Below are 27,440 nucleotides of genomic sequence, written 5' to 3'. Positions count from 1 at the left end.
GTCCCCTGTTTTATTCGTGCTATATGTATTATAAGTTCCCCTAAAAAAACCTCTCTTCACTACTCAATTTTAACGACTCGCAATATATTTTATTCATGCAGTTTCTTTATTTACTTTTATCGGTATCACTCTGTGCATTCTCTGTCGGAATTCGAGATTAGTCTCGGCTTTGTCAATATTCAATTGAGACATGTCCTGCGACGCAATTTTACTTGTCGCCCTAGGATCAATGCGACTGTCTGTATTATCGTCTACGAAATCAACGTCCTCGCCATTAGTTGCGTCACTTCCTCCGCATTTATTGTCAGATTCAATTGGGCTGTCAATGGAACTCGACCTTTCGCATTCTTCTATTTCTATTATATTGAGAAAGAAAATAGAATAGCCGTAGAATAATGTAGGAATATAAAATGAGAAACGCGTACCATGTTGATTTTTCTGCTTCAGAATATTGAGCGCCCTGATAACGTCAGCATCGTTCCGATTGCGTCTCAACACTATGAGTAAAATTAAATTCTAATGCGATTGAGCTGTCTCTCTTTACTGATTTAATTTTGATCGAACATTTATATGTGCATATGCAAAATTAAAGTAAAATTAATTGATCCTTACGTCGATTTCCACAATCACGGGCTTTTGCATAATATCCTGTCATTAAAGCAATTGTAAACTAAAATATACGAAGCTTGATTAATATTTAGTAGAGAGAAATAATTTTTAAATTTATGTGATAAATATTTATATACTTCGATGCGAGTCTCATAATTCGTATTCTGTTCTTGATTCATCATAAATGTTACGTTTAAAATACTTTTTACTTTTGCACTTCACTGATAACCATTTTTAGTCAGAGATAAGAATTCACAGAATCGCATTTATCGCATGTCTGCAAACAGATTATAAAGTAAAGTACAATACTTTATAATTGCAAAACGAGATTTACAATCTTACTTGTTTGTGCAAAATCCTTGTATATTATGAAAAACTTAATGAAGCAAATTTTTTTCACACTAAATACAATTTAAAATATGCCTGATAAATCAGAGAAACAATTGTCATAAGATACATGTCACGTACACATATTTGTTAATAACTTCAAATTTCATAATTTTATCAGAGAAGAAATTCAAATGTTATAATTTTTCTCAATATATTTCAATTATACATGCTGCTATGCTATTTTTAACTACGATTAAATGTTATGGAAATAATATGGAAATAGAATCTAGCAAAACTGGTTGGACCATTACAGAATTTTATCTGATGTCATGTAGGAAATCCCGTTTCGGAGATCGGAGTCTGTGTTAGTTTGCGAGATGTGTGTGTTTATGATAATTATATATATATGAGTAAAAAAAAGAGCTCGTTGGAATGCGGTATGAGTCACTGCAGAGACCCTTTAATTTATTCGCTTTCCTTATATACCGAATTCATGAAACAAGCAGACTTTGGACTCGCGCAGAATTTCAATGTATAATCGCATTAAAATAGCTTTCTCGATAAATTATTTATTAATTTGTTTTATAAATTTGTTTTTTATAAATCCATTTATGCAAGATTTATATTTATAATTCACAATTGGCATTAAATAAAAATAGCCAAATTCACGATATTTATATATTTTCTGAAATTATCGCGAAATTGTGTTTTTCAATTTTGCAATTCCAATTTTGCATTTTCTCAAACAAAATGTTATATAAAAATATACATCAAATCCACAATTGTACTGGCAACTCCATCTACAGCCACCATTTAGTCACTGCTCGTTGTAACTTGGTTGGAACCAAGGCACGATAACATTGAACAATGTATTATTAAAATAGTAACTTTGCAGCTGCATTACCTATATATGCATTTTGCGAACGATATTTAATTATCTAGCGACAGTCACCGTCGCAATATTTTGCTTTTCCCCTTTTAGTATTTTTTTTACAAATATATTACATTATATGTAAAAAAAATTTTGTTTTCTTTTTTTTCTTTTGAAAAATAAATTAAATTTAATAAAAAATTATTTTCACTAAGATCGATCTACTGCTCTCCTATTCATCATGAAGCAGTTAAATGTCACATCCGGTTGCTTTCAGACTTTCTCCGAAAGTTCTTGAAATAGTGACCCGTTCCAAATTAGATTCCTACTTCAGTCCCACTCGCTCGTGATTACAATATGTATTTGGTACGTAATTATTCTGTCTATGACTCACGCTATCGTATCGATATATTATCGAGAAGTGTTGGAATTATTTGTTATAAACAACCATGAAATATATAATAAAGTTAATTTTTTTCCATACACGTGATTTCGAGAAATTTAAATAATTGTAAAATTCCGCTCGGACTACAATAAATAATCGATAACATGCGGCATAAAAAAAACGGCCGGAGTAACAGGCGGCCGCTGGCGAGAGAGAAACCACGCGAAGGAACAATAAATTATCGACTCCCGAAGAGATTATCGTCTCAAATTCTGCACATGACGTGTTCCGGTCGGCGCGTCGCAGCGGCGCCGCAAATTCTCCCGATTCGCAGGCGGTGAGCTCACGACTGCTCCGATTTGTCGCAGATGACGTTCACTACGTCAGTACACTTTCCCAACGCCGTCCCGTGACGTGGTTTAACCCGGTACTACCGCCTCTCGAGCCGCATTTCAACGGCGACGATCGAAGCGACCACACGACACGAGAGAGTTAGTTGACGCTTCAGCTTTCGCGCACATCCTCCTGATTCTGACACATCGTCCGAGAACGCGAGAGGAAGGAGCGAGAAGAGAAACAATCGTTACCACAGTGCAACAAATCTTGGAATCGATCGTTCCTGGTCTCCCTTTCCGCTAGCCCTATTCAGCCCTCAAGTGGAAGGTACACCGGCACCGATCGTCTCAGGGGGGGTGAGTAAGTTGTTGTGTGTTTACGAGATTCTCGATATATAGACTAGACAATATTCGCGGGTGTTATGTAATCACCTGGCCGAGAGAGAAGGTGAAACGAGTGCTATGTAAAACACGACATCGCGACGTCGACGATGAGGAGCGCGCCGACTGTTGAAAAGTGCTGCGTAGTCGCGGAGGATCGATTGGGGCGCATGTTGACGTCGTCGTCGGCACGACTATATATTTTCGTATCGTCGCACGGACGTACGATCTTCTCTAGAGTGTTCCTAGTGGACGTTATTATTTTTTTTGTTTTTGTTTTTTACGTCGCCCGAAATTAAAGACGGGATCTCGCAAATTTCGGAGCCGCGCCACGGAATGATGTAATTCGCGTTCGATCTCGCGAAAATCGGAGTCACATGCGTTCGGACGCCGCGATGGTGTTACGTAACCAGTCGGCCTAGCTGATAACAATGTCGCTTTTCCCGCAGTGCGCCTCAATACCAATATACGCTTCAGGGAAACAAGGCGCATGAGTTAAAGTTTGGACGAGAAATACATATATTTATATCGCAAAGAGAGAAATATGTTTTTTTATAATAAGCACACCGATGAGATAAGACGCGAGATTACGTGTTAATTGAAATTGTCTCAAAAATAAACGATAAACAAATTTTTTCTTTACGAACTAAAACGATAACGTATGTCGGAACCAACAGGCTATTTGCTTTCCTCGATGACTAAACTAACATGTATAATCGCGAAAGAGAGGAGATGTATACAGATAAGATAAGTTACATATGTAGGAAGTGTCGTGTGACGTAAGATTTTGGAGCAGCTCGCAGATGACTAAGCAGAATCGCGAATCGAGAGATTTATCATAAATCGCGGATTTGGTACCAATCTCTGCCGAACGATAACTGACCTCAAATTGATCAAACAAATTGTTATCTGATAAAAAGATTGCAAGATTCCACTTTATATATGTGATATAGGTATGATCTTTTTTTTTTTTTTTTTTATGCATAAGATAGGATCAACTTCTCGGAACATATACTAATACGATGCTATCATGATAAATTACTATTTTGCTTATTGTGTTCATTAATGCAAGGACATAAATGTGGATTATTTATCAGATTTTATGTATAATAAACGTAATGACTTTTCGTTGTTTCTCAGAATTCTTATCAATATGATGTATGAAAAGCGCGCCCACGCTCTACTATTCACGCAAAATATCCGCACCAAAAAACATTAATGTAACAAGATCCGAGAGCTGGCAAATATTATATTTAATAGATTTTAGTAACATTTAATAAATTTGATACAACATCAAACATGGTGAAATTGGCAATTGGATTATTGCACTAAGTCAGATCTATATTTATTTCAGGCTTCCAAAATCCCTCCCATCTACGAACGTCCAAAAACCAGCAACATTTCAATTGAGGAAGGAGGCGTTCTTAACGTAAGTATTATTCGCGAAGAACTCCGAGAAAGGATCTGGAACTTGGAAGATTCTCGGATATTCACATCGAGATGCCAACCTTTCAGGTATCAAAATCATGCAACCGTCAGCCGCAGCAGTTATCTGTTACTCGTGGCGTGAGATCGCGGCCACTGGGCGATGCCACCTCGACGAAGGTGGAGACAATACCTCTCCTAAGTCCGACAATGGAATCCGCGTTTTTGAAGGACCCCTGGGTGTTCCCGCGCACAAAGACAAATTCTTCTACAAGAGAAGAGGTCACTGCGGCACTCTCCGCTTGGGAGGAGGACTTTCAGGATCTGAGCAGTTGGTGCATGGACACGTTCCAGGGTCAATGCAATTTTCATATAGGTGAATCGACTACGTTTAAACTATCAGGTATGTATATACACATTTATATATATATATAAATAATGCATTACAGCGCATAATGTTTACTTTATTCCGGCTTAGGAAACAGATAATCATACATGAGAAAACAAACAGACGACTAAATGGCAGAATTTTTGAATTTCATTAATTTTGTATTTAAATCTGTTTCAGTTTTGATAATATTATTTAAAAGATTTTTGAAATCGATCAAATATAATATTACAAGATATCGAAAATCGTATTATTTAAGATTGATCAGAATAAAAAAATTATTTGCTACTGAAAAGATTCATGAAGGAAACCATTGATGAAAAAGATGTACAAAAAATTTACGAAATTGTAATATACAGTAGATTTGTGACATATATGGCCTCTCGATTTGATTACTGTTTCAAGATTTTATTAGTTTAACTTCATGTTTATTTGATTTAAAAAAGGGCAAGTACATAAGTGTTTACTATATATTGGCTCGACTGTGCTTTCAGGTACGAAATACGAGGATAACGGCGTTTCGATTGTGGAAGAGGAGGGAATATTAAAAGATTTGAAGAGTACGACTGATGATGAGAAGTTGAATTTGAAAATGAATACCGTTAAGACAACCGAAGAGTCAAGTGACAATCGTCATCTACTGCTATCTCCATCAGAACTGGTTAACGATTACGGGTTAGGGAATAACAACGAGGAGAAGAACGCAACCAGCTCGTGGATAATGTCACCCGAATCTATAGCTTCTACAACGTCGAGTAAGCAACATAACGCTGACGCTGATGCGTTGCTTCAATCCGAGTATCGCGCGAGCAGCGATTTGACTTGCCCGACTTCACCTTTCGAAACCACCACAACCACAAATCAGCGCGAAACATGGGATGAGCTATGTACGATCGAGACAACCGGATCGGATACGTTTGACCTTCTGTCGTACCTCTGCGACGTAAGTTGACGGGCTCATTAACCGATTAAAATTTCCATTTAAATTTCCCTTCCGATCAATTTTCGACGCTATAAATAATTTTCGAATTAATAACGAAATTAATAATTTTCATTGCAGGATGAAATGCGTTCCCAGGAAGGCAGCATTTCCACCGAGTCCTCGACCGTACTGAAACTCAAATCGCACGCGACGGCGTTGCCACCCTTATTCACGCTTAACCCCGCGAAGGTGAAGACGGAGGAAGAGATCGACGAACCAATGCCATCGACACGTCGGAGGATGTCAACACGTGCAACATCGACGGTGACTTCATCATCGATAGAACCTCCAGTAGTGTCATCTCGTAGATCGGAAAGGACGAGGACAGCGAGTATCAAAGCTAGCAAAGAACGGGAGACAGTTGTCAGAATAAAGACGAGAGACAAGAATGGAAGGAAGAGATACTACGAAGAGAGCGATTCCGAGGACGATTCTTCCCTATCACAATATAGGGAGGGTCGGGAGAAGAACAACGAGGCATCGCGAAGATCACGGATGAACAAGAAGGTTAAGGAATCGGAAATGACGATTAGGGCGGTCAAGCTGGAGAGGGATAACAAGGTGCTGAAGATGAAGGTCGAGGAGCTGGAGAAACTGGTGACGTCGATGCGCAACGCGTTATTACGATCTGCTTTAAAAGGGGTGTTTTAAGAGTACACGCGTTATTTAATATCTAGACGTACACGAGCTGTCGCGCGCGCATAATTTATTAATAATTTACACACACTTTTCGTTTTTTTTATATAGACGCCATCTCATTACGCGATGTCTAATGGAATTATGTAAATTTTAACATTAACTTATTTGCCTCAATTATCTTAATGAGATCTTAAGGCTTATTATTATTTGTTATTTTGATGTTGTTTTATCGAGAGACATTCTTTCATATCTCTATATAGCGTCTCCCTAGAAAATATCTATATCTTGATATACAATTAATTTGTTCCATCTAAACTAATCACGGATAGCGATAAATTAATCGTACTATCTGCTGTAACACGCGTTAAAAATTTAACGTTTAGCTTGCTATATGTCGGTACACAGAGATACTATATATTATAAGCAAGAATTTATTTTGCTATAACGAGAGAGAAAGAAAAACACCGAAATTAGAATGTATTTTACGAAATACACATAAGAACACACACACACACACACACATATATATGTATGTATATATATATCTTATAAGTTACTTTGTGTATAATAATTCAAAAAGAGTATTACACGAGTGAAAAATATGGCATACGATTTCAAGTGATAATCGATATTGTTATCGAGAAGCAGATTTTAATCGGAACAAAATCACATAGTCATATATTTTGTTCAGCCTTGTATTGTACCTGATATAAAGAAAAAAAAAAAGAAAAAAAGAAGCATGCATAAATATATATACTTATAAATATATGTAGAATTTTATCGCAGAGAGAGAAGCGTGTATAATTGGTGACACGTGGTTTTCTACTACTGATGTGTGAATTTGGACGATATTGATGTAAGAACACACAAAATCGAATAAAAACTTTATTTTGAAAAATCAACCAGATCTTTATACGCACTTTATACCACAAATAGCGCAGCTTATATAAAAATAGCAACAGCGTCATACCTCATGACTCAATGTTTCTTCCATACGCGGCTGTTCTGTCTATAGACGAGCACGAATACGAGCCTAAATGTCAATCCGGCATTAAAGGCACAACACACGCGATATATTTCCATAGATCGTTCGGATATTATTAGAGCATAAATGATCATCGCGGGAACACATATTGCACATACGTACACACGAATGCGGTATGTTGCGAGATAATTACAAAATCGATAGAGAGACGCTATCAATGTAGGTGAGTCGAGGTGGCAAACAGAGACCGGGTAAAATTGTCGCAACAATGTGCGCTGCAATTTTATATTCAGGGCGCAGAGGGATCGGACAAGAGGGCAACAGATGATCTCTGTCGCTGCGACTGCGACGCAGAAACACATCTGGAAGCATCGTCAGAGAGCGTCGTCCTAACGAGTGGACTAAACAGAAGTAAGACCTCTTTCCGTTCATTGAACATCCGGCGTCGAAGTATCGCGCTCATATTTTGTCTGATGTAATTTTATTTATATAAGCTTAATTTTATTTATAAACTCGCAAATTGCGTTAATAATTAACAACGAATCGAAGGAAATTCGCTTAGGAACCACCTGATTCTTATAAATATTATTTATTATTTTCATTTTGTCTCTCGCTCTAGATGGAATATAATAATTATATGTATATAATGATTGTGCAGATTGTGATTTTGATTAATTGTTTAAAATATAAATATTTAATGCGTTACATTAGATAGACTTGCAACTATATGTAGCATGTTTTGGCACATGTCCAGTGCCAAATGCGCAAATAGAAATCTATATCGGAAGTATCAACAAAGTTGCAACAAAAGTTATAGTTTGCGTATTGTATATTTCTCCTATTTATATATATATATAAAATATATATCAAACTTTTTTTCCTTGAATTGATTTCTTATTAATAAACGAGTGAAAACGAAGAGTTTTTCGTGAAAAATTGACTTCCTATCAATATATAATATATAATAAATTTATTTTGTAGACAATTTAAACTGAAAATACTTAATATCGAAACGTAAAAGTTTACGAGAAAAAATAGCATTATATCAAATATTTGATAAGAAAAAAATCGACTGATAATGAGAAGAAAATACGTTTTCAAGCTGGTATATTCTGTCTCGCACATCAGAAAAAAGGAACAAAAAGTTTAGAAAGTGTGACTAAACGAACAGATTGTAAGGAATTATTTGAGCGTTTTCATCGGCAATCAAGTATCCTATGTATAGTCGGTCTGCCTCAGAATCAAATGCATATTCCGATGCAGTCAGCCTTGGGTGTGTGCGTGCATCGATTGCCCGCATTGCTTTCTTCACCCGCATACCGTTAGATCCATTAATCCCATGCTATTATTATCGTGCTACCGTATATTCCCGACTTCGCTTTGTACGAATCGGAGCGGCAAATAAATCGCTCTCTCATACCGAACGACTTCAAAGAGAATCCTCCGCGTTTCGAAAGAAGGATGCAATCAACGAAAACATTATTTATCAATCGAAAGTGACATAGACACAATTCTCTCTCTCTCTTTCTCTCTCTCTCTGTCTCTTCCTCCTCTCTCACGCTCATTTCCCACGCATTATTTCCCTACCTTATCGTTCTCCCGGGGAACAATCTGCCGACCTCGTTTATTCACTTCCCGTCCTGCGTTTCCTGTGAGATAGATCGCCGAAACGTAGAGGCGCGATTTCGCGGGCGGCGCTTTTAAAAGTCCGCACGTCACAGCTGATAAGCGCTGCGCGCGCAACGTTTGCGGCCGTTCACTGTCAGCTGATAACTGACTGCGCTAGTAACAGGTGGTTCATCGCGATTGGCCGAGCGACGGCGGCGGCGATTAAAGTGCCGCGACGGCGCCGGCACGTGCGGCTCCGCTGCTCTCGATCCCGCATTCACGCGGCGAACGTCGTAGCGCGCGCATCGAACGAGCAACCCTCTGTTTCGCGTTAAGTTTCGGGACTCACCACCGGACGGACCTGATCGGGACGCGCCATCGGGGGTTCGAAAATCGATATATACTCGTGCGTGCGTGCGTACGGGTTTGCGAGATTTTGCAGCCGCGCGCGATTGGCGGCTCCGCGCGAACTCGTAGGTGAGGGCTATCGATCCTCTGTCCCGGTTTCTTGCACGTTCATTGGCGCCTACGTCGCCGTCGTCGCTGCACGAGCTGCCGCCGCCGATGGGGTATAGTGTATTGTGCCTTAAATAATAACGAGAGTTAAAGCCTGTGATTCTGGAGCGCGCGCGAGGTCAACGAGAGATTTCCCTCTCTTCCCCAACGTCTGGTGACACACGGTGAGTAACAACAGCGTGATGATTGCAAGCTATAATCTTTTATCCTCCTCCTCTCTTAGTTTTTCATTTCCATTTAATTTTTCCGTCCCCGGTATCGCGCTGGTACCGCACTGGTGCACGTGCACACCGCCGAGCCGGCGCCCCGTTTGTTCCATCTGGTGCGCGATTGCACCGATTGCACCGACCGGATCTTCTCATCCCGCGTCAGGGGTCATCTCGCACGCCGTCGAGCGTGTAGCTACTTCGAGATAACCGAGCCCGATGAGCTCCCGAGAGAGATTTTCAAACGCGATCGAGACGAGAGTGATGCAGCCCGGATGGAATGTAGAACTCTGCCTCGATTGATGAAGAATCTCTCGAGAGAGATAGCTCGAAGGGAGATTTGATTCTATCTTCAATAGGAAAAAAAAATCGAATACGCATCTATACGCATTGTTAGACGAACGATAATATTGATGAATTTATATTCTTTATACTTTTAATGTTAAATTGTTAAATTAAATATATTTATATATATATTATTAAATTAATATTATATTTTTAATATTAAATTATTGCGCGATTCTATCATATCACTGTCATATCTTGTGACTTCGCGTACCAAAAATAAAACGGAGTTTTTTTTATCGTGTTACTAATACTCCGTCGCGATAAAATTTTCTAATGAATAATGTTAATATTTATAAGTTTGACGCATTGATTTTACATTGCTCGCAGCAAGGGCGTCTTTATCAATACATACGATTGATAGAGAGACGCGTGAATCGTTCATTGGAATTCGTGTATATATCTTTCTTTCTTTCTTTCTCTTGAAATGAAAGCTCTTGGATCGATATCGAGTGCGATTACGTGGAATTATTTGCGCGTTGATGAAAGGTCGAATCGCATGATTATATAGATATATATAATATTTGCGGGAATGTGAATTATAGTTTATTTGGAAAAATAAAGATCATGCGAAATAACATGCGAAAATCCCAAGGATTGAAAATATCAAGCTGAAGAGAAAGCGCGAGAGATGTTGGAGATCGTTTATCAATGTTTCTTCCGACGATGATTTATTAATAAAAATAATGGAACTGATACGTGCGGAAATGAATCATTTTTTTCAAGTTTGATAACGATATCGTGATATGATGCGCGATATGCACAAGGTAACGCAAATATTAAATAACAAATTACGTTATCATTACTGGTATAAATACTTAATCCGCGATGCAGAAGCGGATTTGCCATCACTTTTGGATTATGCACGCGCTGGAAGAGAGAGTAGAATAACTGTATTTTGACAGAGTTTAATATGATTAGCATATATTAACGTCTAACTGTTTTTCATCTGAAATAACATATGTGTGCATGCGTGTTAAAAATGATGTATATATGCTATTTAATCATCGATTGTGTCCTTCGTTATCGAAACTTAATATCCTCTTGTGATTATTTCTTGCAATTACATTCCGACGACATAATCGGCGGTGAAATAGACGGATAAGTTTAATCCCTCTAACATCAAGGATGCTATATCCTATAACGTCAGTCTTTTTCAACGCAAGCTTCGCTCGTGAAAAAAAATACTTAATTCTTTATGCATGAATCTTTTTACGAGGAAACATTATCTTGCGCATACAAAGATCTAGCTGCGGTTAAAAGAGAGACCAGGTTTCAGATTAGAGAAGGGTATTTATACGCTGCATATGGCACACTAGGTAATTTCCTTTTCCGACAAATGAAGCCGATTGAAATTCTCGGCATACTTGAATAAGTCTCCTCGATCGTGATTTCCGAACGTTTATGCTTGTTACACATATGAGAAATAATTCAATTGAACTCTTCACGCGTTATACTTCAAGGTAATTTTTAATTGATATTTCTCATTCGTTTAAATTCTTAACATCGTCTAATATAATTGTAAAGAAATTCAGAGAATATATAGAATTATAAAAGAGAAAGATAAACAAATATAATATATTCCTTTTCTAAAAAAGATATGTAAAGTCGATTGCTCAAATATCTCGAAGTTTACTGTTGTCGCTTTTCCGCGATGCTCATTGACTGTCAAGATTCGCGTTGTGCGTTATATTCGTATTATAGCATCGAGAAGCTGTTCGCGAGGGTTAGCAGTTTGACAATTTGTTTAAAATTAAATTAAATAAAATAATAATATTAGTTTTAATTAATAGGTTATAATACTTTAAACTCGATTAATATTTTTGACAGTTATCAGCTGATTTCTGTCAAAAAATATTAATCGCGGATAAAGTATTATAACATATTATTTCAAACATATTATTTTATTTTATTTTATTTTAAACGAACTGCTAAACTACTAACCTTCGCGATGACAGCCTCTCGATGCTACGAATGTAACGCACAATGCAAATCGAAACAGTCAATCAGCATCGCGAAAAAGATGCAATAATACTTGCGAGAATCGACTAAACCTTTTTTAGAAAGAAATGTTATAATATTTAAAATTTGATTAATATTTTTGACAATTATGAGCTGATTTTTGTCAAAAAATATTAATCGCGGATAAGATATAATATATTATTTAAAACATGTTACTATTTTAATATTTTCAACATGTTATATACACCCCCATTACCGCTGTAGAAATGTTGTAAAATACAATTTTTGACTCACCGATACGTAGAATAGCGGAGTTGTAGTACGCAGCACATTGATCTGAAAACAAAATATTCAAATTATGTATATGTACATGTGTGTGTCGAATATCTCATAAACGATGCAGTTTAGCAAAAATCTTTTTGCATACCTCACAGTTGCCCCGTTGTCGCCCGATGCCTCCCCGGGCCTCCTCCTCCTCTCTTGGGCCATGGTAGTACTCACGACACTCGCAAAAATACGAATAATTACGATCGCCCGACACTTTATACGGCACTCCCGACACGACGCGTGAATCGCACTGTATCGCAATGCTACCTGTAACAAATAAAATACATACTTATATTAGAACAATCTTATTATTTCGCATTATAACATACACAATATAAATATGTAAACTAGAATTAACGATAAATATATCGGATCGCAACACATTCGCGCGCGCGACAACAGATAGTTGAGTTATGTTGGCAAGAGATTTTGCATCGAGTTTTTCGCGAAATATGCGTTTCAAACAATTACGCCTACATATTAACGTTGAAATTATGATATGCGATTGATAAATATTACAATACAAAGGTTAGAAATCGTTTCTAACGATTATGCTTACTAATTAATCACAGCGGGACGCAGCTCCAACTGCCTGATACTCGCGGCGTTTCAGTAATGGCCGAAGCTACAAACATCGGCAACTTCATTCTAATATGCATTCGTAACCCAATTAAAATTAGACTAGAGAAGAGCGAGAGATAAAATAAATATAGTATTTATTTTTCGAATATATAAATAAAGTAGAAAGACTGAGAGAGAGAAAGAGAGAAATCTGTGAGAGGATAAATCGAGAAATATAATATATATAGTTTCGCTTGATAAGAGGAGAGATAAGTGGAAGAGGTTTATGTAAGTATTACTGAAAGATGGCCAACCGGATGTCGGATGCTGATCCGTAAAAAGAATATCGATAAAGCGCGCGCGATACTAGATACATGACTTGATATTAATAATTATTAGAAAAAATATTAGAAAAAATATTAATCGAGAATAAGGTATTATATAACATATTATTTACAACATATTACTATTTTATAACTTTTACCATATTATTATTTTAAAATTTAATTAGCAAATTAACGTTTTAATCAGCTGATTTCTGTGAAAAAATATTAATTGAGTTTAAACAAACTTTACTTTATTTTTTTTTTAATATTATTTTTTTAACATAAAACCGAAGAATTGCGCGCGCTTGTGTTGTTCTAGTAAAAACAAAAAGGAATTATGTAACAATGTTATTAAAAATTTAAAGAATCGTAAAATGCAATTAGAAATTATAATTCAACACATAATTTAAAGCGTTCTTCCGCTATTTCTTTTACACAGTTTTATACACTCTATTATATTACTATGTGTAATCGGGAGCATCTTCTCTTTCGCGTTCTCTTGCGAATGTATGGTATACTTAGCTCATAAAGATAGGTCCATTGAACTCGTTAGAACGCGCCGCGACCTGCAATGCAGTTATGCATCATCCCGTAATATAGGACAAAAGGCATTAAACGCGAAAACGGCCGCAGCAGATAATAAGCCGCGCGCGCGATACCACATGCGATGCTGAGGTCACGGATGCATATGTACGTGCATATATATAAATATAATCTATAAGTCGCGCATTTCTTTATCGATATTCTTTTTACGGATCAGCATCCGACATCCGGTTGGCCATCTTTCAGTAATACTTACATAAACCTCTTCCACTTATCTCTCCTCCTATCAAGCGAAACTATATATATTATATTTCTCGATTTATCCTCTCACAGATTTCTCTCTTTCTCTCTCTCAGTCTTTCTACTTTATTTATATATTCGAAAAATAAATACTATATTTATTTTATCTCTCGCTCTTCTCTAGTCTAATTTTAATTGGGTTACAAATGCATATTATTTATTTTCTCCCATTTTCTGCAAATAGAGCCTACTTTAATCTTTAGAGACCCACGAGAGATTCTCTCGCGGATCTCGAGATCTCGTTTAATGCAATTAAATGGCGCGCCGCGTAATTGCAGATCTCACGTTACGTCGCTTTAATGAATGAAAAGAGATAATTAATGATATCCGCAGAGACGCACATCACGTTCACGAGATTATGAGACAATCTTTTGCTTTCAGATATTGACCTTACAAAGTTCGTGAGATTACCAAAGAATGCTGAATATCCGTGGCGACAGCATGTCGGCCCTATAATTTTCCTTCGTACTTCATGGACGAGTATCATGTTCTTGTAACCGACGACGCTTATACTACCCGGAAAGCTCAAGGAAACGAAATATCATGGCATTCTTCGACGTGGGACCGGGCGACCTCAAGGAATTGTGGGAGTCGTATCTCTCCGATCCGGTGAGTTTGCTCATACAAACAAACCCTCTAATACTTTTGATAAGAAACTGCAATTTTAGAGATTTTAGCTGAAAAGTTCACGGAGTTTATCGTCGGAAATCTGTCGTACTGCAAGGAATATACAAGTGCAGTTTCTTGAAATTTTCTATTTTATTAGCGGTCACATTAAATTAACATATACGTCTCCGTCCATTTCCCCGCTCGTGAACTTCTTCGCTTCCTATATCGGCGTGTATATTTCTCGAGAAAGTACTTCTCTCTCATCCGCGAAGATCGCGAACGAAAGGAAGCTGGAATCTGTCGGAATCGCCTACGTTCCTTTGAGGGACGCGATCCTCCGCGATTATTTCGAATATTTGTGTCAGATCTAGAGAGAGAGATTGTCTTCGACGCGGTTTGCAATATGCAGCCACGATATTACTGATGAGTACCGTTATTTAAAATGCTATCCGCGTGCCTCGAATAGAGATAAGGTCGAAGTTTATAAGGGAGATTTTATTCATTTTATTATAATGTTATTTCCACAAATTTATAAGCTTCTTTTATGCGAAACGCGTGAGGGACACTCGTATATATACGTTATATTTATCAAATTTATTGGTCAAATGTCATTGGAAAATACATTTCTATTTCTTACATGTTTTTCATAGATAACGATTACGATTCTTGACATTGATATGCTATTTATTTGTGAATTTATTTGCAAATTTTTAGCATTCGAAGAAGTAAAAAATTTCATTCTAAAATTTAATAAAATATGATTGAGTTTTTAATCGCTGAAAAATAAAGATTTTTATGAAAACTACTTCCAATCTAAAATTCGCTTTTTAATCGCATATTCTTCGATCAAACGCTACGTTTCTTTTTTTTTTTTTTAATCGAATTAACATCTTTCCGGTTCGGAGAAAGTCCTGGGGCTCTATGAATGTCGAATAGCCACATATCCGCGTATGCATCTTGCATATTACCATTTATCATCGCGTTTGTGCTAATTAAGCCCAAGGAAATGAACGAACCGACAAATTTACATGATAGTACGACGTTGGATAGGATGTACGTCACAACGTTTCGTAACATCGATAAATAATTCTTCCGCCGGTAGACGTCCCGTCTATTCATCGCGACTCTCACATCCATCTCTTCGCGACTCGGCAACGGGGGATCATTTTTCATTCGCATTTTTCATGTGCTTATTCGCAACGATAACAATGGTTACGCATATGCGCCTTCATTATCGAACGACGTAACTTCTTACTTCTTATATCCTCGATCGACGCGCAAAATAGGACAAGAGCGCGATTTTCCTTGACCCTCTTGGAGATCTCCTCAGGAATATCGATTGATGACAAATCAATCACTTTCTCATTAGAAAATTACTAGGTTTGTTTCTAGATACGTTACTCACACGTTTTACACGTCGGACGTATACAGAGTGTCCAATTTTAATTTATCACCCCTCGTAATTTTGCAGGAAGCGATCGTAGAGAAAAATGTTTCATACCAAAATTTTTTTACTTTGAGGGGGACATAAGATAGTGTCATTGATTTGACTTTGGATAGTCATTTGAAGATCAAATGCAGGTCACTTTTAATTTCTTAAATAGAACCTCTATTTTTCATAGCATATTCTTGTAGCTTATCTCGAGAGCTTTCTAAAAACACTAAAATAAAGTAATTTTCTCTTAAGTATCTTTTGAGTTTTGACATTAAATGTAAAATATTTAATTTTCGGTAATTTTACTTTAATACTTATATTGACGGAATAATGAGACCAATAAATTGGTGTAAAAAAAACACATAGTTGCTTTTAAGAAAAAGTACATAGCTGCATATGTTGCAAATTATATACATTTTTTTTAAACTCTCGAGATAAGCTACAAGAATATGCAATTAAAAATAATAGGTTCCATTTAAGAAATTGAAAATGACCTTTATGTGATCTTGAAACAACTATCCAATGTCAAACCGATGACATCATCTTATGTCTTCCTCAAAAAACTTTTATATAAAACATTTTTCTCTATGACTGCTCCCTGCAAAGTTACGAGGGATGATAGACCAAAATTGGACACTCTGTATGTATATATTATTACCTATTATTAGTTATTGTTCTCCTCTTTATCGCCCGCCCGTCGCTTCACGTGTTGAAGCCGAGAGAGTAATTTCGCAAGTCTTCGAAGAAAATTTTATTATTTCCTAGAAGGCCGAGATACGTGTATACGTTTGATCCTCTTGGGAAGCAACGACCTATCGTCGTTCGCGATAAATAAATATACCTTCGTCTCCGAAGTTAATTCACCGGCTCGATCATCCTCCGACGAGAATTTGCGCGACAACGTGGGACGATTATTTTATTTCCGCAGAATGCACATTCGCACACACACGTCACATGATGTGTATCATCGCGGTTCGGTTGCCGTTCGCAAACACGACGATAGGATTACCGCTGCTTTGACAAAATTTCACGGCATATAAATACCGCGAGAGAACCGAGGAGAAGATATTGTGTTTGGGCGTAAAACATTTTAGTGTGCCACTTTACACACCTGTACAAATATCGTGTTCGTTCTCTTTATGGGCACCGATGGTCGATCGATAGTTTACCCGCATATTTAATTGGTGATGTGCTAAACTCACGGAGAGATATATTTTTGGAGAATCGAATTTTCTTCCTAAATTTGAATTTAATTACAGCTAATTATTTCTTGGAAAATTCATAAAGATATCAAATTTTTACTAATGTATTTTCGTGAGAAAATAGTTTCACTTGTCAGCAGACGTGTGCAAAAAATATAATAGTTTATAAATTATTCACACACAGTAGAATACAGTAGAATAAAATAGCTCAGCGAAAATGAATTTCTTAGAGAGATATATTCTAGTTTTGTGAATTTATGTAATATTCAGAATAATGCTACACCTCGTTGAACAGATAATTGCATTTTTGTTTACTAATTACAATTTATCGATTCTCATCCACGTGACTTATTATCGCACATTTATCACGGTTCTCCGCTTTTCACATACGATTCTCAAACTGGGCCAGCAATTTGGAACGGAAAATTTATAACCGAGTTTCACATGTTTATTTGTTTTTTTTATCTCATTAACGCGTTGTTACACTCGTATTATCTACGAAAAAGCAGCTTATGTAACTCGAGAGTTGTTTGAAAGAAGAGACACACGCGAATCGGATTCACTAATGTGCACATTAAGTTATGTGTATGCACACATTTATTATTTTTTTTTTTCATTCGAAAATGTTTAATCGGTTCTCTTCTTTTTTCCATTATTCATTTGCGTCTACGAAACGGCATAAAATAAAATTCGACATAGACGTTAAAAAAAGGAGAACCATATTATTTATTTATACACAACAGTCATTAAGGTTGATCTTTTTCGCTGAAATTTTCAAGGCGTATGCCCATTATTTTGGCATAATAATAATAAAGTTATTAATATGTATCGATACGGTAGTCCTTCGTAACAGAAACTGAATCAGCGCATGCATATTAATGCTGTCTCATCATATTTGAGGGGTCAGTCCCCTTCGGCGACAGCCATCGCGCGCAAAATCAAATACGTTCAGCCCAATAAAATCGCTTAAGCTTAACGCTGATGTGTTCGTTCAAGAAAATCTCTCCCATCTAAATCTAGAAATGCATTTAAGACGAGTAAGTAAATTGCACACATATGCGACAAAAGCTCGTTTCTCGAATAAGCGTTGAATATGCATTTAAATCGCTCGTCGATTAAAACTTGCTCGTAATAAATGTTCCAATTATGCTAATTGCCGGCGGCAAAAATATCGATTTTCCGGCTTAGCCGACTTCCGTTTCGTTAAAAATAATGATTTGCCGGCATTTGCGATAAATGTGTTTTGCCGTGAGATTGATCAAGCACACCATTACGTTATCGAACGAGCGATAAAGCAACAACGCGATGCATTGAATGGATCGAGGTGGAATCGAAAAACACCTTGCTCAGCCGAAAGAGAGAGACAGAAAGTCGAGTCATATGTCATTGCAAAATTTCTTTTTTTATTTCTTTCTCGCTTTCGTAGTTGAATGAAGAGGCAAGTCGACACTTTTGCGCAACGCTTTTTTTTCTTGCTTATTACTGAAGAAACACAGCTGAAATTAATTCACTATCTGTCTTGTTATGTTAAAACCACTTGTCCCGATAAGCGTTTATTATCTTGACAACGTATGTCGCATTGAATTCTCTTAGAAGGTTCGTGTTTTTTCTATTTTTAACTTTTTACTTTTGCATATCAAAAGACTTGAATTCTGAGTGTTTTTAAAATTCATTCGCGTTTTTAATCCGCTCGTGTTTATATTATCCCGATTATAAAATTCATACTCAACGCTAATCTGTTAATTCGTTAATCCATTAATAATATTATTAAATAAATAAACTTTGATATTTAAGGGAATTTCGCAACTAGAATTTACATATTTTTTTTTCGTCGGAAATATAAAGCAACCTTGCTGCGGCGCCCGTAATTGTGTCTAGGCTCGTACATGTCGCGTTTTTATCATGGACGATATAAAGCAATTTTCCTCACTCGTTTGTCGTGCTTGCGCAGGTGCCAATGACGCAAGTGTGTTGATAGAAGTCCTCGCGTTACACATGTATATATACTCGAGCGTGGTATATCCAATTAAATACTTTTCCGATCGCTCGCAACTTTATTTCGACAGAAAACTCGATATTTACAAATACAATATTAATTAACCTTTAGCGACAATATTAATAATAAAGATATAAAACCTTACAAAGATCGTAAATGAATAACCAAACATCGCGAAAGTCTACATTTTTTTGGAGAGCTCAGACAATCGTCACGCTCTGATAGAAAAATTTTCCTTCGAAAGAGAGCTAATGTTCCAGATAAAAGTGAAATCTTCTGGATTCTTGCTTTTTATATTCATCAATCGCAATTTGCGTCTTATCTAACGATTGTTTTCTCAGCATGTCATTAATGTAAAGATTGAATGACGAAAGGCCTTCTGATGAGAAAGCTTTCGTTTCAATCTGGAAGGGAAAAGCACGCGTTAAAACAAAATTAATTTTCCTAGTGTAACGTAAATATTGATTATCTTTGATACACGAAAATTGTTGACGACAAATTGTTATCGGGAACAAACGGGTATTATATTTCATATAGAACATAAAGTATCCCGACATAATTGTATCTTGATCCCATGATCGTTTTATCGATGCTATGCTATTATTTTCTCATGATTAATGTTTTTCTTCCATTTTGAGTTATTTCAGAATTATCGAGCAGGAAATAATTAGTTTGTTCAAATAAAAAGTAAATAATAGTTAATAGAATTTTGATAGAAAAGTAAATGATTATTTTAACATAGTAACACACAAATTATTACGTAAGCCCTTTTTGAAAAGTTTGAAATAATCATTCATTTATCGGGCAAAGACGTTCAGTGGCGCAATGATTACGTAATCTAATCTAATTAGGATAAAGAGATAAAGACATAGCCATAGTGTTACAACAGAACACCCATAATACCTATAATAATCACCGTAGCAATACCTCTCTGAGAATAGTCGTGGTTGGCTGCCTTCTAATTCAAAACCGGAAGTGTGAACATGTCGAGATCCCAACCGGAAACAAAGAGTGGGAGACCGAAGACAATAGTGATAGAGCAATATTGTGACCAGCACTCTTTCTTTTGCATACGGCAAATGTTATATAAAAGCAAGAATAACTAGGGATTGAGAACGCATTAAAATATTATAAGAGCTTGAGAAGCATTAAATAAAAATTGTTTAAATGCGACTTTATTTTTTACTGATTATTTCAAGTCAACATATAAATATTTTGCATGTTGATCTCTTTTAATCAATTCTTAATAATTTTAATTTTTTTCTTTTTTTTCTAAAGAGAGAGAAAGAGTCTGTTTTCAAAGATTTTATCTCCGAACTGCAGAAAGTAAGAAATAACGCGGTACAGATGAATCATGTGTACTTTATGACCCGAAAACTCTGTACGCAATATACAGTAAGCATTTTTCTTCTCGGAAATGACAAGCTATGCTCCATTTAATGACACATGTCAACTTCTATTATCACTCTTCGATCAAACTGTGTAATCGACAATATTTCTCTTATATTATGTATTTATTAATATAAACGTTAGCCATTTTACTGTTAATTATTCTACAAGTTAATCAATGATTAAATTAATTATTTAAATTATTTAAATTATATACAAATTATTTAAATTAATTAAATTAATTAAATTAATTAAATTAATTTGTTTGAAGCGATTATAAAGGTCGAGTTGTATCGACTCGTGTGTTAACTTAAATGGAAAGCATCCGTTATATTGAATCGGCAACCAGCAGCCTCTCCTCAAAGATTCGATTCGTCGATCTCTATACGAGAGAAGCAACTTTCTATCTCAAACAAACATACACGCCGAAATAGAATTCTGCCAGACGTATTTCCCGACGCCTATATAGGCGAGCGGAAGTTCTTAGCTCTTTTCTCCGATTCGTGACATCGTCGTCGAAATGGACGTTTCTTGAAAAAAAAAAAGAAAAAAAAACGACAACAATTACTCGGCGATGGCTCATTTTCTAGCGGCACATTTCCTTATCGCCGGCACGATTCCGTACGACCATGGCACGAAAATAATTATTGTTTTTCCTCGACTTCCCGTTTACTTGCACGCTTCGCTTCTTCGTTACGGCTTAAAACCGCGCAGGGGAGGGAAGGCATCGAAAGAATTCGCGACGAGTTCGCTATACCGTGACCTTTCGAATGCCCGAAACAAATTCTCCAATAGCCGATGTCTTCCTCGACTTCGCCGAGACGTGAAAGTCGAATAATTGTCTGAAGATCTTTTCTTCGCGCTACGTCGACGAGACAAAAATCGCTTCTTTTTTTAATTCCGTCGATTCTAAAACAGCATGCCATCGGATTTCAGACCCGCATGGTTGCATTTACGACTTACGTATTACGTATGTATGTATATACCTCGTATAAATTTTTGCCGATTTTATAAATATGAAAAAAATTTTATTTTCTCCGATTAAAATAAAAATTTTAATTTAATCAATGCGTATTGTGGTCGAATCGCTCGTCTTAAATTCTTCGTCTGAATGTATATAGATCGCGATTCGGACCGCGATTTACCGGTAAAAAAAAAGGAAAAATAAAAAACCATGCGATCCGCGCAGGATATTGTTACGTTCTTACCGTTTCTGGCGTATCGTCTGTTCGCAAAACACCGTTATACCTGCGGGATTCCACCTTTGTACATGCGTAACCGTAAACTTTTCTTCCGCGCACGCTTGCGCAGGGAACTATTCTTTCTCTATAACACACGTGATGCTATGCACCGCGAACTACGCGTAGTTTTGTTGAAAGAAAACGCATCCTCCGTGAAATCATTGAATCTAATGAGATTAAATATTTTCAGAGACATTAATTAACGCATCTTAATTGGATAATAGGTAATATAATAAATACGCGGGATTGAAGATATGTAAAAATAAATATTTGAAAGATTGTTGTATTAGGACGAAAAGGAAGAAAATTTCTATTAAATTATAGTTGTTGATATTTATTGATATAAGAACAAATTTAATTCATTTCTCGTATTATAAGACTGTAGATAATTTTTTATTCATCAATCGCCAACGAAATGTCGAAGGTTATCCTTTCCTTTGATCACTCACGTGTTTGCAGATAACGTGCGAGAATTATGTAAAAGTACGAGAGATGATTTGTGATATATGAGATTATAACAATATTTAATTGTGTAAAAGATTGCGACATGTGCCGCGCGATTTGTGGATAAGAAATTGCAATTTGGCAGATTTGTCGCACTCAATTAAATACATCCTTCGAGAATAGGATAACACGCTAATCTTATTTCGCAGAGGACATAACGCTGTCAGTAAAATAAGATGATCCGCGAGAAAGTTGCAGAACAATTTTAGCATTGTGCGGATAAATTATCTCGCAGTTATCTCGCACTCCACACATTCGACCGCTATATCATAACTGTCACAAGCTGTCACCACTCAGTCAGTTGGACGCGAAGGACTATCAATCTTATCGTAGTTTACCGGCATGAAACCGTTATATTATTATTGTCGTTGGTTTGTGAATACTCGACAAAAATTCGCGCGTGCAATTCGCGTCGCATAGATATTCGTAACAGGTAAAAGAGAATTTTTGAAAAAAAAAAACAATAAAATCCCTTGATCGAGTACACAAAGTTCAACGTAAGAGTTGCATCGCATTCGCGATGTAACGAGTAAGAAATTCCGCCGACCTTGAATAATTCAGCGCGATTGCAATCGCATTTTCGTGTCGGGTGTTCATGCCTGTTTTCGTCTCAAACGACAGATGCTCGCTTATCCGTCTTATTATCAGCGATTGGTCTTGGCATCACGACGAGATTTCAATGACAGATCGCAGATAACATTTGCGCTATATGATCGGATAATATTCACTCAAGGATGGTGAATAAATTACGCTGATTAAACTTGTATCTGCTTGCGAATTTCAGCGACTCTTTTAAGAATGAGCTAACTTTCTTTTTTACAATGTTGAATATTTCAGACGTCATTATATGAATGTAAAAAAATTTAATAGTAATTATATAATTTTAAAAAATATGTTATTTGCCGAAGAATCGTACTTTTAACGAATTGTCTTGAAAATTTATCGAGAGACTTTAAAATTCCATTTAGTATTATCTTTCTATCATTATCAGCCAACATGAAGTCGCTATCGGAGGAAGAAGATAAAAGCGATACTGCAGACCTCTGGTCGATTGAAGATTTATTCCATGCAGATGTTTCTTCTCATGGGACTTATGGATCTTTACATCTCCCAAAGACAGTTTTACATATATGTAAATGTAAGAACACACACGTAGAGAGATAGGTTAGGCTAATATTTAAGGAAATAGAGCAAGAAAAGAGAAAGTTCTTTGGATTTTTCGTTCTTTCACTTCGAGGTCATTATCTCAGTCTGTCTTAATGAAGTCTTATTAATCTAGTAAACGAGCCTAACAGCCAGGAATCTTTTTCCGGATCGTTGGCATTCCTATATTGCAAGGATGCTACGAGCAGCTCTCGGGTATGCGATTGCATTGCGCACGAAGGTTCTCGATTTCATCTATGTAGGTCTCGCTGATACTGTCCCGTATGTTATTTAAGGCGGTGACACTCCTCTCTCTTTGCCTCCCATCGGCTTTATAAGCGGGTTCGCGGCTGGCGCGAATTCGACTCGCACACTGGTGACACACCTTATCCGGGATATCCTTGTAAATTTTTCTAGTAAAAATTATGACCGATAGATACTAATATTTTTCAATAAGAGTAATAAATAAATAAATAAATAAAATAATAATAATTTTCGAGACACTTAACCACGTGAAAAAGCGTGAAGATTCTAAAGACGACCGAAAGACATTTGAAGAAAGATCATCTCTCTCTTTGAACCTCTTTATCACTCTCTTAGACGCTTGTGTTGAGAATAACAACTCTCCTTTTCTTCCTTATGTCTGACTCGGCTCCCTATCTCGGCTTTGTATAAATTCGTCATTAAGTAGCGATAGCGGATCTTATGTAGCAGACCGTCGTCTTACCCTAAATCCAACGCGCTCATCTCGCCGAGTTTCTCGCATAACCGATGACGCAAGTGTCCGGAGATCCCGGACCTCTTCAAGTTCCTTCGACTCTCCGTGGGCGCGCATTTATCAGGCACGTTAAACAAACGCGATGCGATTATGCGTCCGCAGGTATATACGACGTTGATAAAGTGAAACGGTGGTCTCTGCACAAGTAAGTCGTGCTGAATAGTTACGTGCACTGCGTGATAAGCTCTTATCAATTGCGCGTATCCGCCATCGCGCACCGTTTTTTCCTTCTTCTTTCGCTATCAAGTCGTCCTTTTTTTTTTTAATTTTTCGAAGCCGTCTATAAATCGACTACTCGCCTTTGTCTGACCTAAATTGATAACAGTGGATTCTCTCTTACGCGATATCGATTAGGTACCTCAGTTTTATCTCTTCACTGACCATGGCGACAAGTTGATGAAATATTGCAACTTTTGATTATTCGAATTAATTAAATTCTACTTGCACTTTGCCCCGAGCTATTAATTTCATTGTTGCTAGACTACCAGATCGCCGATAAACTTGCTTGAATATCTTTATAAAGATATTCTTCATATATCAGAGTCTTTTCGTTTTATTAAAAATATTCTTCTTCTTTCTTTCTTTTCTTTTTATCTGAACAGAAGTTTATTTTAAGTTTAGTTAAGATTTGTTTGTCAGCATTGTGTTTAACAAATAATATATATATAGTACAACAAATGTTATATAAGTATTAATGCTACGAGGTTCAGAACGTGTATGACTCAGATGATTTAGAGTCGATCAAAGTTCGTCATTTTGCGAATTTGCTTTGTGCAAAAAATTTGCATATCTCACGAGGATAAAAGGTGCAGCAAATAAAAAAAAATCTATCAAGCATTACATTACGTTGCTATTGCGAGCGATAAAAAGTCAATTAATTTATGTCCTTGACATATAAGATTGTGTAATGAACTGTTGATTTGAATATTGCATAGTTCATCATTGATAATAATGTTAATTAGTTAGCTATATATAAAAGCACGTTGACTCAAAACGTTTTGATTCATATTCAGAATTTCTAAATATACAAATTTCTTTACAAAAAATTTTTGTATACCATACTTCAAATATTTCACAACTCGTGTGTTCAAAATTGAATGAGACGATATTGACGATGATAATCGACGGTTGCTCTTCAAGTTCAAAGGCAGAACGCGAGAACGCTTTATAAATATTTCGAAATTACCACAAATCTCAAATTCAAATTCGGAAAATGTAAAAAGCAGTCTATACTTTTTCGCACAATTAATGGTGTATTAAAATTTTTAATTGATTTACTTTCTGCGTGCCTACTTATATTACAACCAGCGATAATAATAATCGAGATTGGCTTCGCCGATAAGGCCGTTCGGCTCTATCGAGAGCACTGTATCGTCCAATAGCTATTCGTTGCCTTTATTGGCCTCTCGGATTCGAATACTAATCGATAGAATGATATATCTCGAGGCCGAGGTACAGGTATACAGGAGGAAATGGTCCTCTCTGCATTCGATTCGAATTATCGTCGTTGATTGCTCCATTCTTGGGCACAAAGGCAGAAAGCAATAAATTTATAAAGTCGAGCAATATTTCATATATTAAATTATAAATATATTTAACGCGATTCTGTAATGAAACCTCGTCTACTTCTTTAACGCAAGGAGAATAATTTACAAAATAGATCATTTACAAGATAATTTATAAAATTATCTTGTAAATTATCTATTTATTATAAAATAGAAAATAATCTCTATATCTTGTTTTATCTCGAGAATATTTATCGCGAAGATTGTCTATTAGCAGATTGGATTATTCCATATCGTGGAGTGAATAAAGTTCGCAAACTTTAATGGCGATTACATCGAAAGCAAGCAATTAAATATACATATATATGGAAATTTTTAGTGTGCGATTCGGGCCGAGAACTACCTGTTGATCCACGGACAGAAAATTCGCGACGGATAAATTATTGTCCGTCTACCTGAAAGTCGAGAGGAGAACGAATGTGTAAATAATTTTGAGACGAACGTGAGAACACGTACGAATTCCTGAGAACGGACATAAATACAGTTTACGAAGCGCCAATTTCTCGTGAACGAAACAAAACTTCCATTCATCAGACAGAATTCATATTCTTGTATATATATATATATATATATATATATTTCGAGAGATTGTCAATTGTGAAGACAATATGGAACAGAATTAAATTTTAATAACGTATATGTATAATGTAAGGAATGTTTTTGCACAAAAACTCTTAATTTTAATATTATTTATTATATATTATGATGGCAAAATTAATCGATTAAATGCAGAAATAATTATAGTTACATATACGTCTGTCCTGAATTTGAAATTTAACAAATTTGTTTTCTATATTATTTATATATATTTCATATTATTTATATTCTATATTATTTATATATATATATATATATATATATATATATATATATAATTAAATCTTAAAGCGTATATGTATATGTTTTAAGATTTAAATCTGCAAAGATTTCTGGGAGGAAGGATTATTGGATGTTCCACGACATTGGCAAGTTCGACTGACGTAATGATTTTTTATCAGTATGTGTAATTTTTCAAAATGAACAATTCGTTTTAGCATTATTCGATCTCGTGGCTATTTCACGATCGAGTGCGTGTCGCTGAGCATTTCGAACGTCATCCCGACGAGGCTTTCTAGAGTTTCTCGACTTTCCTGAGAAGGTTCATGGCTACGGTAGTACTTGTTAAGAAGGGATCTGGTTTTGAAACGAGTTGTATGGCAATACAGTCCCAGACAAGGAGAGAAAAAGAAAAACAGAAAGAGACAGAGAAAGAGAAAGAGAGAGAGAGAGAGGGACCTGTCGTCGTCGCCGGTCATGGGTAGGGATGTAGACGAAGTGACGGGATGGTTTGGATGGAACTCGAGGACATTCACCTTTTTTCGTGACTTCGACGAGGCCGGTAAACGCCGCTGAAGGATCTTCCCTTGCTATAGAAACTTGAAAGATTGACCTATTCTACAATGCGAGAAACCCCGCAGTTCCTTTGAAAATAGAGATTTCCACAGATAATCCGAACACACACATTTCCCCAAAAGATATACAAATTCTATTTTCCATTTCATCTCTTGAATTATT

The 27,440-nt window shown here is 36.3% G+C and overlaps 4 protein-coding genes across 8 annotated transcripts in view; 2 read left to right on the top strand and 2 right to left on the bottom strand.

The window, feature by feature from the left end:
• LOC145939907 (uncharacterized) overlaps positions 1–25,732 on the bottom strand; it is a 42,084-nt gene extending 16,352 nt beyond the window's left edge. The window contains exons 1-3 of one of the 2 annotated variants that reach the window (XM_083044541.1): positions 24,271–25,732; positions 12,395–12,561; positions 12,262–12,303 (exon numbers count right to left, since the gene is read on the bottom strand). In XM_083044541.1, coding sequence (XP_082900667.1) covers positions 12,262–12,303; positions 12,395–12,561; positions 24,271–24,378 — 317 coding nt within the window. In that variant the 5' untranslated portion in view covers positions 24,379–25,732. Of the gene's footprint in view, positions 1–12,261; positions 12,304–12,394; positions 12,562–22,275; positions 24,209–24,270 lie in introns of those variants that run through there. The other variant, XR_014425915.1, reaches the window with a different exon arrangement.
• On the bottom strand, positions 14–655 carry LOC145939906 (uncharacterized). The gene is made up of 3 exons (XM_083044540.1): positions 613–655; positions 426–497; positions 14–356 (listed from the first exon to the last, which is right to left on the bottom strand). Exons 1-3 carry the CDS (start codon positions 653–655, stop codon positions 94–96), a joined length of 378 nt encoding a protein of 125 aa, XP_082900666.1. The 3' UTR covers positions 14–93.
• LOC145939496 (uncharacterized) lies at positions 2,601–7,247 on the top strand. Of its 3 annotated transcripts, none has more exons than XM_083043826.1 (5): positions 2,601–2,891; positions 4,266–4,340; positions 4,427–4,739; positions 5,219–5,667; positions 5,785–7,247. In XM_083043826.1, the coding sequence occupies exons 3-5, from the start codon at positions 4,547–4,549 to the stop codon at positions 6,355–6,357; spliced, it is 1,215 nt and encodes a 404-aa protein (XP_082899952.1). In that variant the 5' UTR covers positions 2,601–2,891; positions 4,266–4,340; positions 4,427–4,546; the 3' UTR covers positions 6,358–7,247. The 3 variants fall into 3 exon arrangements, with proteins under 3 accessions (XP_082899952.1, XP_082899954.1, XP_082899953.1); XM_083043828.1 differs by having other exon boundaries at positions 2,696–2,887; XM_083043827.1 differs by lacking the exon at positions 2,601–2,891 and adding an exon at positions 2,927–3,864.
• The window catches only part of Creba (Cyclic-AMP response element binding protein A), a 31,450-nt gene continuing 13,206 nt past the window's right edge, over positions 9,197–27,440 (top strand). Inside the window, exons 1-2 of one of the 2 annotated variants that reach the window (XM_083044538.1) lie at positions 9,197–9,618; positions 14,406–14,633. Coding sequence is in view for 1 of the 2 variants with exons in the window: in XM_083044537.1 (XP_082900663.1) it covers positions 14,568–14,633 (66 nt within the window). In the remaining variant the exon portion in view is untranslated. The remainder of the gene's footprint in view (positions 9,619–14,405; positions 14,634–27,440) is intronic. The other variant, XM_083044537.1, reaches the window with a different exon arrangement.

Source organism: Prenolepis imparis, unplaced genomic scaffold (genome assembly GCF_030444845.1).
Source record: "Prenolepis imparis isolate NDT839.2.m4 unplaced genomic scaffold, iyPreImpa1.0 SCAF_8, whole genome shotgun sequence".
Lineage (NCBI taxonomy): Eukaryota > Metazoa > Arthropoda > Insecta > Hymenoptera > Formicidae > Prenolepis > Prenolepis imparis.
This window is presented reverse-complemented; position numbering and strand designations above follow the sequence as displayed.

Excerpts from the sequence above, each read along its gene's own strand:
- LOC145939496 (XM_083043826.1), top strand. The coding sequence starts at position 4,547 with ATGGAATCCGCGTTTTTGAAGGACCCCTGGGTGTTCCCGCGCACAAAG. Across the intron at positions 4,740-5,218 it reads GACTACGTTTAAACTATCAG|GTACGAAATACGAGGATAAC; the intron begins GTATGTATATAC and ends CTGTGCTTTCAG. Across the intron at positions 5,668-5,784 it reads TTCTGTCGTACCTCTGCGAC|GATGAAATGCGTTCCCAGGA; the intron begins GTAAGTTGACGG and ends TTTTCATTGCAG.
- LOC145939906 (XM_083044540.1), bottom strand. The coding sequence starts at position 655 with ATGACAGGATATTATGCAAAAGCCCGTGATTGTGGAAATCGAC. Across the intron at positions 498-612 it reads CCGTGATTGTGGAAATCGAC|TGTTGAGACGCAATCGGAAC; the intron begins GTAAGGATCAAT and ends TTTTACTCATAG. Across the intron at positions 357-425 it reads GAAGCAGAAAAATCAACATG|AAATAGAAGAATGCGAAAGG; the intron begins GTACGCGTTTCT and ends TCAATATAATAG.